The sequence below is a fragment of the Abramis brama genome (genome assembly GCF_963993115.1).
Source record: "Abramis brama genome assembly, chromosome: 9".
Lineage (NCBI taxonomy): Eukaryota > Metazoa > Chordata > Actinopteri > Cypriniformes > Leuciscidae > Abramis > Abramis brama.
Window position 1 is genome coordinate 42754581 of NC_139971.1, and position 13773 is coordinate 42768353.

The 13773-nt window shown below is 39.5% G+C and overlaps 1 protein-coding gene across 3 annotated transcripts in view; it reads left to right on the forward strand.

Moving 5' to 3' along the window:
- Window positions 1–13773, forward strand: part of LOC311090011 (transcription initiation factor TFIID subunit 4) — a 101310-nt gene that overhangs the window by 67133 nt on the left and 20404 nt on the right. For all 3 annotated transcript variants that reach the window (XM_084125110.1, XM_084125109.1, XM_084125111.1), the window contains one exon: window positions 3128–3250. In XM_084125110.1, coding sequence (XP_083981236.1) covers window positions 3128–3250 — 123 coding nt within the window. The remainder of the gene's footprint in view (window positions 1–3127; window positions 3251–13773) is intronic.

The window sequence follows — 13773 nt, forward strand, 5'->3', positions numbered from 1 at the left end:
AATAAAAGAAAACAAAAAGGTAAATATTAATAATAATTTTTATTAGTAGTAGTATTAAAAAAATATTTATTTTAAAGTACAGTATTATTTATTTATTGTTCTGTTTATTTTTAATAATATGATAACTTTTAATTATTATTAATATCTCTATTTATTTGACACTACAATAGTATTATAAACATAGTAGTATAAACATTTTCATTGTATAGTACAATAGTATTACTACTATAGTAATATTTATTTTTTGTTATTTTATTTTTTATAATTTGATAAAATAAAAATAAAATGTTAATAATAATATTCATTATTTACATAACTATTATTTATTTTACAGTACAATAGTACTATTGATATATTTATATTTCTTTATTGGTTTGATATATTGATATAAAATGATATATTAGGGCCCCTTATTGGCGTTTATGGAGCTCATCGGCTCCTGATCACCCTCCACTCTCACTGTATGATGACCATTCTGCTGAACATCTGCTTTTGTGTCATAATATGAGTTTTAAATGAGACAAGAATTAATTTTAATTTTGTCCAACTGTTTCTTTAATATCTTGAATGCAAAGACAACAATGAATGGAGAGCATTTGGAGTTGTTTATCCTGATAAGAAATCTCACCTTTACACTAAAGTGATCCTGAAGTGTGTGTTGCAAGGTTTGTCGTCTTCACTTTGCCGTGTGTTTCCTCATGTGACGGACATCATCCTAACAGACATCTGACACTCCAGACTCTCCGGCTACACACACAATTTGGACTGGCTGTTGAAAACCAAAGCAATCTTTATAACACGCCATTTTGTGGGCAACAACATGGTTCTCTCTGATCTTAACACACACACACACACACACACACAGAACTGACTGCATGAAAGATTGCATTGATTGCCCTCATTCAGTTTAGCAACAAACACACAGTCTCTCTCTCTTTCTCTCTCAACACCAGCGGGCACAGGGCGGTTCACTCCCTCACTGCAGACAGACTGTGACGGCCGTGTGTGTGAGGCCATATGTGGCTGTGTGTGTGTGTGAGGCCTCGGGCTCTAACACGTCCTCAGAAAGGCTTCTGTGAGCGAGGCTGCCCCGCAGGAAACCGTGACATTACCTGAGGCGCCACTGGGCCCTCTTACACTTCACAAAGTGAAAAATCACATCAGAGCGTGTGAGCTGACACACACACGCACACATACATACACTCACTCACGCACGCACTCATGCACGCACGCACTCACACACTCACGCACACACACACACTCACACTCACACACAAACACACACTCGCTCGCTTACACACACACACACACACTCACTCACTCACACACACACACACTCACTCACTTACACACTTACACACTCACACACAAACACACACTCGCTCGCTTACACACACACACACACACACACTCACTCACTCACACACACACACACTCACTCACTTACACACACACAAACACACACTCGCTCGCTCACACACAAACACACACTCGCTCGCTTACTCACACACTCACTCACTCACACACGCACACACACACTCACACACAAACACACACTCGCTCGCTCACTCACACACACACAAACACACACACACTCACTCACTCACACGCTCACACACATGCACACACACACATTTATATTCACACCTAAATGGAAGCTTATTTCTGCCATTAAAAGATAATTGTGACTTTTTATCTCACAACTCTAACCTTTTCCCCGCAATTCTATTTATAGAATTCTATTTATAGAATTGTGAGATGTTACCTCGCAATTACAATATATAAACTCGGAATTCTCAGGGTATAAAAAGTCAGACTTACCTTTTTATTTATTTTATTTTTTCCACATTTCCGGGGTTCTCAGAAGAGGAATTGTCATAGTTGGGTGAACTTCTATAGCACTCAATGGGAGATGACAACAAATATAATTTTTGTATTTGCGTTTGCTTTAAAAGCAAAAGCAAAAATCTGCGATAGTGTTTCCAGGACTTTCCAAAAAAGGAAAAAAAATGTCAAAAGATTGTTTACAGCAGTCAGGAGAGAGAAAGATGTCTCTCCCTCAGCCGGAGTTTTACAATCACCCTCGTTCATTCGTGTTTTGTCATTTAGTGCCACGGTAATATAATGAAAATGAAAATATTAAAAACTATACTAGATTTGCGATATGGACACATCATCACGTCCGTGAAAATGGTCCATTCCGTGGTGGAAAAATATTAATAATTGCAAGATATATATATAAAAAAGGGACAAAATTACGAGATGTATGACATGCAGGGGAAAATATATATATATATATATATATATATATATAAAACTGAGGAAAGAATTAGTACAAAATAGCCACGATTTAACAAGGAAACAAATTCTTTGAAAGGTCTTACTGTAGTTTTCAGGTACAGAAATTTTATAACGTAAGCAAATGTAAAATAACACTGCATAGACTTCACTGTAAATTAAACATCCTTATTAGTTGATCCTTATTAAAGTTACAAAAGTTATTCAGCCAAGAGCAGTGAGTGATTTCATGGCCTCTGTATATATATATATATATATATATATATATATATATGTGTGTGTGTGTGTGTGTGTGATATATATATATATGTTTTGACCACGTCACATGTGAGGCTCCGTAAACATGCAATTGTGAGAAAAAAGTGAGAATTGTGAGTTTACATCTAGCAATTAACTTTTTATTTTTTTATTCCATGGTGTAAACAAGCTTCCATACTAACACACACTAATACTAACACACACTAATACTAACACACACTAACTGCCATTAGAGGTTTTGAGGGAGAAGAGACGATGGATGGGTTGGTTTGATGTTGGTGATTAGTGCTTTGCAGAAAATGATGTCACTTCCTGAGATACAGTGATTTCAGCCCAAGAACGACAATTTATGATACGGTTTTATTGTTTGGTTGTAGAAACACAAGCTCGGTAAATTTTTTCCCTTTCCTAGAATTAGCACCTAGCACTTTGTCATTTAGCATGATGTCACTTTCCTGGGAATTTCCTGCTGGATTGTTTTTCTGTCAATAGTTTCTTTACCAGGATTCATGTCCAGATGTCATCCATGTGTCGCTACACATCTGTAATATGATGTTGTTTCTGTTTTCAGATGCAGCAGCAGGAACTCGCCCAAATGAGACAACGAGACGCTAATCTAACGGCGCTCGCCGCCATCGGCCCTCGGAAGAAACGCAAAGTGGACTCGCCAGGAGCCGCGACCGCGGGCGTCGAGGTACCAGCCTCTCCACATCTCAGATACCAGCTGACATGGCATTATTCAGTTAGCACTAATCCTCCCATATATATATATATGAACTCTTTCCCCGTCAGCGTTTTTGAAAAAGGTTTCACAAAAGATTCACGACCCCCAGAATATTTTGTTGCATGAATATCTGAACATGCAATAGGACAGAGCCTCTGCTTTTAAACAAAAACCTGTTTTATTCTAGCTTCATGCATTCTTTTTTTAATCGGCACTTGAATGTGGATAAGTTTCATAAAAAAGCAACATTTGAACAAAAAGCTGAGAAAATCATGTTTTTGTCTGTATCAGATCGAGTCCATCAACACACTCAATGCTTCAGTCCTGTAACTCGTTCTGGCTCGACATTTCATTCAGTAACGTTAGGCAGATTTGATTTATATGCGGTTTAATTTTAATGATCGCGTTATTTTACATAATGCATCTCACTTGTTTCTGCTTCTTCTTCTCTTGTGTTTTGATCAGGAGATTCTCTTCTCTTTCAGTAGATGTGTAACAGCGCCCCCTACAGTATAACAGTGAAAACACAGAAAGCCGAAAATTTTAGCCTAAAATAGTTAAGGCTGGTCGATATTTGAGATATTGACAATATATTCTACCCTTGAAATCCAGAGTTCTCGCGAGAGCATAAGTTGAATTTGCTCAGCGAGTTACTCGACTCTGGCGTCGAGTAATGATGCTCATTAAATATGCCCTTGTATCCGAGCTGCACCAATCACATCGGGTTATCTGATATAGGCGGGCCAGAGGCGAGATGACGACAGCGCTGTGACGTCGAAGTCATTAGTAAACATTGCAAGATGGCTATGGATGAACACCAGTTGTTTGAAACGGCTTTGGCCGTTACAATGAACGAGTTAGACTTGGCTTTTTATCTAAAAGAGGAACAGAAGACGGCGCTCGAATCCTTCCTTTGCAAGAAGGGCGTTTTTGCTGTTTTGCCGACCGGATACGGCAAGAGTCTAATCTACCAGTTAGCTCCGCTGGTAGCTAAGCGTATGGGGCTTGTTGTGATTGGTCGTAGTGTTATCCAATTGCGTGCAGTGAGATTTTCAATTGCATGCTTGGTGCCGCCCCTCGAGCTGGCCGAGTTTCATTAGTCGACGCCAGACCATTAATCTTTCAGATTTAGGTCTGGATTTCCAGGCTAAATATATTCAGGATTTTGCTGTCAATATAAAATTAAGCAACGTTGTGATTATTCCAATGATTCTAATGAATTTTTATTTGACTTTTTAAAAACTGTATCATTAGACTAGTTCTGTAATTTAACTTGTTTTGCGATTTGAGATTTAGGAGGTTTGATTCATTTGAGTGAATCAATTTAAACTGAGTTGATTCAAAACTCTTCAATGATTCGTTTGCCTCAAATCAGTTTGTTTTCCAAAAAAACAGTGTGTGAAATTATTTTTAACTAGATTTTTTTACAGAATTTGAATTCTCACATTAATCATTTTGAATCTTGTTGGCTATAATAGCTTGGTTGAAATAATCTCAGATTGAGAAAAAAAAATCTAAATTTTCAGCTATTTCTAAGCAAATGCGTAAATATCAATATATATATTGAATAGTGTCAGAAACCTTGCAAATCATTTTCTCACTCAGTATTTGTGTCTTGTTTTCCAGTACAAATATCTAAACATTATTAAATCAACTGGAGAAGCACAATAAAAGCAGATGTTAAGTCTTGTTTTAAAAAAAAAAAAAAGGCAAAACATGTTTATTTTTCTGACCTCATTGGCAGATATTTTTTCTTGATTTATACAAAAACTCACTTAATTTTGATACATTTTTCAGTAAACAAGACTTAATATTTAATGTAATTTTTCTTCTTGAGTAACTGTATCCTGATTTAATAATGTTTGGATACTTCTACTGGAAAACAAGACAAAAATATTAAGAAAGCATGAAAATCGTTTTTTTTTTACAGTGAAAAACTCAAGACATATCGACCAGCCTTTAGTGGATCTTATGCTGATCATGATGCAGTGTTTGTGCTCTCGGGTCTCGCTGCGGGGTTTAATGTTCACTTGTTGCATCGTGAGCATTGGTCTTTTTCCTGAGCAAAAATAAACATTTCTCCAGATTCCCATCCACCGCATTAACTGGGACACACGGCTCGCCTGTCCTCGTGAGTGTGTTACGCTGTTGTCTGGATGCAGATCGCAGTGCCGCTCCACATATGGCTACCAGCTCTGCTCTGCATTACGCAGGATTACGACGAGCGCACTATTATATTTCCTCGACATGGTGTTGTACATGAAGTCATCGGGTTTAACTGCATCTGGTGAATGTTTAACTTTGCTCTTGCCGTCAGAAGGCCTGTTCGTATTCCCTCGAGGATTTCGACTAATGTTTGAATACGATAAACCGGAAAAAAACACTTTGTGAATGTCAGCTGGTGTTTTTAAAAACCCTCTCACTGGCGTGTGTGTGTGTGTGTGTGTTTGCTGAGGACAGGAGATCCTGCAGTGAAAGCAGGGCTAACTAAATAAACGCGTTACTTCGGCTCCATGAACACCATCCTGACCTCTTTCACTTCATTGTAAGCGCTCTGATGTCAAGAAGAACCATGAAATGTGTATGTACACACACAGATACAGCGCTTATGAGTCGTGTTCACACTCCTTTAGTTGTTTTACTGCATTAAAGTGGCCTTAATTTGGCTATATTGAACAGAAAAACAGTGTTTAATGTCGAATTAAAAACAGATCTCTGCAAAGTGATCGAATAATTGCTGACATGAAGCCCAGAATTATTGATTTCATAAGTGCTAACCTCTTTGTTTTTAATATGGCACATCTAATAATCGTTGGTTCCGCCAATTGATAATACACTGCAAAAAAAGCACTAAAAATCTGTATTTTTGTCTATAAACATACTTGGGAAGCAGCATTAATACATTTATCAGGATATACTCTAAATTCATAATATATTTATGCACACTACAGTTCAAAAGCTACCGTACAGTAAAAACAGTAAAAATGTGAAATATTATTACAATTCAAAATGGCTGTTTTCTGTGTGAATATATTATAAAGTGTAATTTATTCCTGTGATCAAAGCTGAATTTTCAGCATCATTACTCCAGTCTTCAGTGTCACATGATCCTTCATATTTTTGTGGAAACTGTGATTCTTTTTTTTTTTTTTTTTGGGATTCTTTGTTGAATAGAAAGAATTTATTTAAAATACAAATCTTTTGCAACATTATAAATGTCTTTACTGTCACTTTAAGGCATTCTTGGTGAATACAAGTTTTAATTTATTTAATTTATTTTGAATGGTAATGTATATAGTCGCAGCTAAAGGGCATTATGAATATAATAATGATTCGGTGCTGCGGTACATGTCTAATCACCATCTGAAACCAGTACCACGATGGTTTTGGTCTTGGTCTCGGCTGGTTTCTGTTTAACTGTAGGGTTTCTCCATAGCAATGCCGCCCATCTGACCACCTCTCATGATCACGAACGAAGAGAAGAGAAGAGAAGTGCAGGATAGATGGAGGGAAGAATCTTAACTTATTTTCACTTTATTTTCACCTCCCCTCATTTCGGCGTGCCGCCCTGGGGCGTTTTCTCTGCTTTCTCCAGAGCAAAGTGAATGTGACTTTTCTAAGGGGGTCACGGAGTGGCTGCGGGCTACGGCTTCTCCGAGTTTCACTCTGGGCTTCGGCAGAGATTTCATCTGCGCGTGAATGTGCCTCGGGCTCGAGCTCAGGGTGAGCTGAACCGCTTCACTCCAGGTCTTCTGATTGTCGCAGTATCCGGTCTCTGTTCTGCAGCGTTAATCCCAAACAAAAGCCTAACAGTGTCCGGAAACACCCGACAAACTGAGACGGAGTAATGAGAGAGATGAGGTTTAAAGCAGCGTTATTATAGTTACTCAAGCTATAACCACAAAAAACATTCAAATACATTTTAACTGAAATAAAATACAATTATATGTAAAAATATATATATAAAAAATATTAAACTATGTATAGATATTTTGTAAAATTAAAACTAATAAAAATGACAAAAGCACACAAAAAAATCTAAAACTTGAACTAAAATTTTAATGAAAACAGAAAATATAAAAATAAATTCAAAATATTAATAAAAACATCTGTTAACGTTAGAAATACAAATACAGCTGTTCATTGTTTGTTCATTTTAGTTCACAGAGCATTAACTAATGTTAACTAATACAACTTCTGATTTGAATAACGTATTAGTAAATGTTGAAATTAATATTAACTAAGATTAATAAATGCTGAAGAAGTATTGTTAATTCTAAGTTCATGTTAACTAAGGTAGTTAACTATGTTAATTAATGAACCTTATTATAAAGTGTTACCAGTGCATTTGTTCTTGGGAGAATTTGATGAGAAATGTTAGAGTTCATGCTGAGATTTTTTACTTTTGATTAGACTAGAAATCTGAGCACATTGTTGAGATTATGGGGGCTTTTATGATAGCTTGATGATGGTATTTTTGAGTGTGACTGTATGTTTGCTGCAATATTCTTCATAACTTCTCCTTTTAGGTTATCGACGTGAGGATTTCTTCACTTTTGGGTGAAGAGCTCCTTTACAGAGATCTTATTTGTGATGTTTCTGTCCTGTGGGTTACCCTGAAATGGCCCGTCAAAGCGTGTGTGTGACTGAAATCAGGTAGCGCTGGTGGCGGGGCGGCTGTGTATGTTTCTTCCTCCTCCTTCACCCCTCCTCTTCTCCTCTTCTCCTCTCGTCTGGCCAGGCCTCAGATCGCCGTAGGGCTGAACCTGATAGTCCATGTTGAGCGTAAAGTCTGTCTTCATCCTGAGCCGGAGAGAGCAAACAAAGAGGCCTTACAGTGCTCCGAGGGATAGATTAGAGAGAGCGAGACAGGGGCCCCTAACTGGCCCTCGCTCGGGGTCATTGTTCAGGCAGGAGCCACAGTAACAAACTCTTTCCTTTCGCTCTCGGCGACACACAAGCTTTTGAAGTTCAGCACAAAGATGCTGTGTGGGACGGAACAAAAAAAAGGAGTGAGTGAGTGAGTGTGTTAGTGAGTATGTTAGTGTGTGAGTGAGTGTGTGAGTGTGTGAGTGAGTGACTGAGTGTGTGAGTGAGTGTGTGAGGTTAAATTCACAGGTGCAGGAAATGAGCCACCAACAATATGACATGCAGGTGATGTAATTTCCTTGACGAAATGTAACATGTGTTTCACTTTGACCTGCTTTCTAACTCCAAAATGGATCTGTGTAAGGTTTTGTAGTTGATTACAGCTTAATGTGTGTTGGTGTCAATGCTGTTTGCTTTCACACCATCATTGATATCACACAAGCTCATATCTCATATCAAGCTGATATCTCACTGCATCACTAGTCGTCTGGAGGGATTTCTGAATGTCATTCAGTAGATGAGAGTAAAACCAACTAGTTTTTATATTTTCTAAAGAAAATGTAAGTGTTGCTTAAGGTGCAAAACTCATTGGTTGTTACCAGGGCTATCCTAGGGAATTCTGCGTTTTCTAAGGTGTTTCTAGGGTTTTCTGGGTGGTTTCTTTGGTGTTGCTAGGTGTTTGGGTGGTTGTCAGGGTGTTTCTAGGGTATTCTGGGTAGTTGCTAGGGCATTGATGGGTGTTTTGGTGGTTGCAAGGGTGTTTCTAGGGTATTCTGGGTGGTTACTTGGGTGTTGCTAGGTGTTCGGTGGTTTCCAGGGTGTTTCTATGGTATTCTGGGTGGTTTCTAGGGCACTGATAGGTGTTTGCATAGTTGCCAGGGTGTTTCTATGGTATTCTGGGTGGTTACTTGGGTGTTGCTAGGTGTTCGGTGGTTTCCAGGGTGTTTCTATGGTATTCTGGGTGGTTTCTAGGGCACTGATAGGTGTTTGCATAGTTGCCAGGGTGTTTCTATGGCATTCTGGGTGGTTACTTGGGTGTTGCTATGTGTTTAGGTGGTTGCCAGGGTGTTTCTTTGAAATTCTGGGTGGTTACTAGGGCAGTGATAGGTGTTTGGGTGCTTGCAAGGGTGTTTCTAGGGTATTCGCTAGATATTTGTGTGGTTGCCATAGTGTTTCTAGGGTATTCTGGGTGTTTACTAGGGAATTGCTAGGTGTTTGGGTGGTTGCCAGGGTGTTTCTAGGGTATGCTGGGTGTTTACTAGGGCATTGCTAGGTGTTTGTATAGTTGCCAGGGTGTTTCTAGGCTGGTCACTTGGGCTTTGCTAGATGTTTGGGTGGTTGCCAAGTTGTTTTAGGGTATTCTGGTTTTGTTACTAGGGCATTGCTAAGTGTTTGCATAGTTGCCATGGTGTTTCTATGGTATTCAGGGTGGTTACTTGGTTGTGTTGCTAGGTTTTTATTAAGGTGTTTAGGTGGTTGGCCAGCAGGTGAAAACAGTGCATCTGATCACTCAGTAAAATAACAGCACACCTCATCTCACCTCATCAACACAAATGATTTGAGGAAGCATTCATTCATGAAGCACCAACACTAATGATGATTGTGAAGTGATTATGAAGTGATTTGAAAGTGCTCTCATATGAGTAATAGTAGTAGTGATACTCGACTTAGCAAACACCACTAATTATTGCTGTGTACTGAAATGAATCGCTGTGGAGGCAGACAGGAAAAGAGCAAAACAGGGAAGATTGAGTCGTCTTTTTCATTTAAATGAAACACCTTTTTTCTTTTAGGGTTGTAGATCAGAATAAGGCAGAAGTAGGGAAAGACCGAGAGCAAAAGAAAGAGAGAGTAAGAGAGGGGAAAAGCACAAGGAAAACTGATGCCCTTTCCTCCAGCTAAATTAACAGGAATCACGTGGAAAACAATCCGAGCCGGGAATGAAAGGGGGGTGGAACCATTAAAATGCGCCCGGGGCGATGGACTGCGCCCAGTATCACTAAAAATGCTCTCACTACAGATGTGCAGGCAGGCTTACAGGCAAACTCTGCTCTTGTTCTATAGCTACAATTAAAATCAACCTCCCTGCCAAAAAATTGGATGGTAGAAAGAGAGAAAAGCAGACATGAACATCAAAGACAGATTGAAATGTGTAGTCAGTAATAAGAATGGTCTCCAAGCCCCGCGGTTCTCCACGGTCCTCTTGTTAATGAGAATTTTTGACCTCTGGTTTGTAAGTTAAACTTGTAATCTTGGTTAATGAAGTAAATCAATCCCAACTTGGAGTGAGCAGCCTTTCCTTCCATCCAGCCTTTCTGTATCCTCGCCTTCTTTCGCTCGTCTTTTTCTTCTCCTCCCATCTTTCCCAGCCTGAGTAAATGCGGGCAGATCTTTCAGCCAGACAAACAGGAAGGCCACGGGTGTGTTGTGTCTCTCTCTCTCTCTTTCTCTCTCTCTCTCTCTCTCTCTCTCTCTCTCTCTCTCTCTCTCTCTCTCTGTGTGTGTGTGTGTGTGACGTCTACTTGGCAAGCTGTTTCATTTTGTAGCCCAGCTAAAAGGGCTGGTGGAGGGACATGGTGACAAGAAACAGAGTCTGTGTTTGACCCCTGCGTTTTATTCAATATGCTGTGCTTTTTACCAAGTTCTTTTTCACATTTTACTGAACATTTATTTTTTACACCTTTCAGTTGAAACCAAAAATTATTGTCAATTCAAGATATTGACCAAAAATGTATACACCTCTTGATGGACATAAATGTTGTGATGTTATTTCCATCAAGAGGTGCATCATGTGTGTGTCAAGTGTTTCTATGGTATTCTGGATGGTTACTTGGGTGTTGCTAGGTGTTTGGGTCGTTGCCAGCGTGTTTCTAGGGTATTCTGAGTGGTTTCTAGGGTGTTGCTAGGTGTTTGCATAGTTGCCAGGGTGTTTCAATGGTATACTGGTGGTTACTTGGGTGTTGCTAGGTGTTTGGGTCATTGCCAGCGTCTTTCTAGGGTTTTCTGGGTGGTTTCTAGGGTGTTGCTAGGTGTTTGCATAGTTGCCAGGGTGTTTCAATGGTATTCTGGGTGGTTACTTGGGTGTTGCTAGGTGTTTTGGTCATTGCCAGCATCTTTCTAGGGTATTCTGGGTGGTTTCTAGGGTGTTGCTAGGTTTTTGCATAGTTGCCAGGGTGTTTCAATGGTATACCGGGTGGTTACTTGGGTGTTGCTAGGTGTTTTGGTCATTGCCAGGGTGTTTCTAGGGTATTCTTGGTGGTTACTTGGCTTTTGCTATGTGTTTGGGTCGTTGCCAGTGTGTTTCTAGGGTATTCTGTGTGGTTACTAGGGCAAAAACGGATGCATCTCTTGATGGAAATTAATGTTAAGATGTTATATCCATGAAGAGGTGCATCAGTTTTTGGTCAAGATCTTGTATTGTCAATGCAAGAGTCCAGCACTCTGTAAAGTCTCCTCCAGCACATCCCAAAGACTTTCAGTGAATTTAAGGTCTGGACTCAAAGGAGCCAATCATGTGTGAAAATGATTCTTCATTCTTTCACAGTCTGAGCCTGATGAATCTGGATATTGTCCTCCTGGAATATGGCCACAATCTGTCCTCCTACATGGGTGTTTAAGAAATGAAAAGCTACACACTCCATCAATTAGGGTTAGAACAGGGATGGGCAACTTCGGTCCTGGAGGGCCACTGTCCTACAGAGTTTAGCTCCAACCCTGAAAAAATCACCTGCCTGTAATTTTCTAGTAATCCTGAGGACCTTGATTAGCTTGTTCAGGTGTGTTTGATTAGGGTTGAAGCTAAACTCTGTAGGACAGTGGCCCTCCAGGACCGAAGTTGCCCATCCCTGGGTTAGAAGAACTGTTGCCAAACATATTGATACTTTGCAGTCACGTGATATCTGGCGGGCAACAAACGCGGTTAGTGCATCCAATCGCACAGCAACTATCTGACATGTCGTGTACACCTCAAAACACCAACTTTTGTATATTAAAACTGGCAACGTCCTGGCAAGATCCTTGATTAGTTTACTGGTTTTCGTTGCTAGAGAATGACGTTCTTGCCCGCCAGCCAGTACAACTGACGTCACGTGCAAAGTATCAATAGAAACACAATAATCACTGCAATAATCATCCAATCATTGACTCTTAAGCATTTGAATATTTAAATCCATTTTTTTGGCCAGGCAGTATAAGCTTACATATCACGGCATATTACTGTAAAAAGCAGACAGAACATGCGAGTTTGACATTTGCAATCTTGCAAGTGAACAAATGCATAGCTTCCTTCTAAATGAAAACCAGACAAATTCACATTGAAAGATGTCGTGTCTGATCCCACCTCGTGATTCACGTTTGACATGTTTGTTTTCATCTGACTGCAAATGTTTGTGAGGCTTTTGCAAACAACAGTACAATTACAATTTCACGCACAGCGACGACAGATTTTTTAACCTGATGGTGATTCCAGTAACCAGAAGAAGATGGTAATACACACAGAGAGAGTGTTGTGCGTTTTAGATCCGTTTGAGGTCAATGATCTGAGACTCGATAAAGTATCGTCTGTTCATTGTTTTTCCACACACACACACACACACACACACTGACCTGCGCTGACACGCACGCCTGTCAGACCAGGTCACACATGACTTCCTTACATGACTCATTTCATTCGGATGTGTTTTTCTTTATTATTTTTTAGTGCATGAGTTTGTTCCTGTCAGCGGCACCACACCCGCCCGACCCATGTGAAGCCAACAGCATCAAATAAACAATATTCAGGAATAATCATACCAAATGAAAAACATCATTCACTGACGTTACTGTCTTTCAACCTCCCAAACTCTCCGTCCGAGTCACATATTCCACTGTTGTTGTGTACATATTTTTAATCCATGTTCACAAAGCAGAAGATTTCCCATCCGTTTCTGTTTCTCGGCTGCGTTGGTCTGAAGGTTCGGCTCTGTTAAAAACACCTCACATCCGTGCAAAACGCCCTCAGTGCTTTTCCGGAGCCCAAGAGGGATCGCTGAGGAAGAGAAGAGATGAAGGCACTATACATCACAGAGGAATAGGCCGTTTAGTGCCACGGTTTTCCCTATGGTCCTGTAGAGCGCTGGGGCGACTGGCCTTCGGAAAGCTCGGGACAATAATGCTCTGTATCCCGCCTGGAGAACCGCCAGTTCGGATGGGTCAGCTACATTATACTTAATATATATTGGGATTTTGTATAGTATGCCAAGATGGAAAAGCATGCAACAGGGAGGATAAGAGATGTTCATGAAAATTCAGTAACACTTTACAATAACGTCTCATTGTTAACATGAACTAACTATGAGCAATATATCTTTACAGCATTTATTCACCGTTGTTAATGTTATTTAATAACAATACAGTTTCCATTAATCAGTTGAAACATTAATGTCCATTGTCCATTAATGTTAACAAATGAAACCTTATTGTAAAGTGTTACTGAAATATCTCTCTAGTTGAGTCTTTTTTGAGTTTCACATCATGGAATATAAATGAAAATATAAATCTAAGGCTATCTACATGTGCATACATACATATATATATATGCATAACCATAAATCTGTACTGATATTCAAGCCTGCAAACTCTAGGAT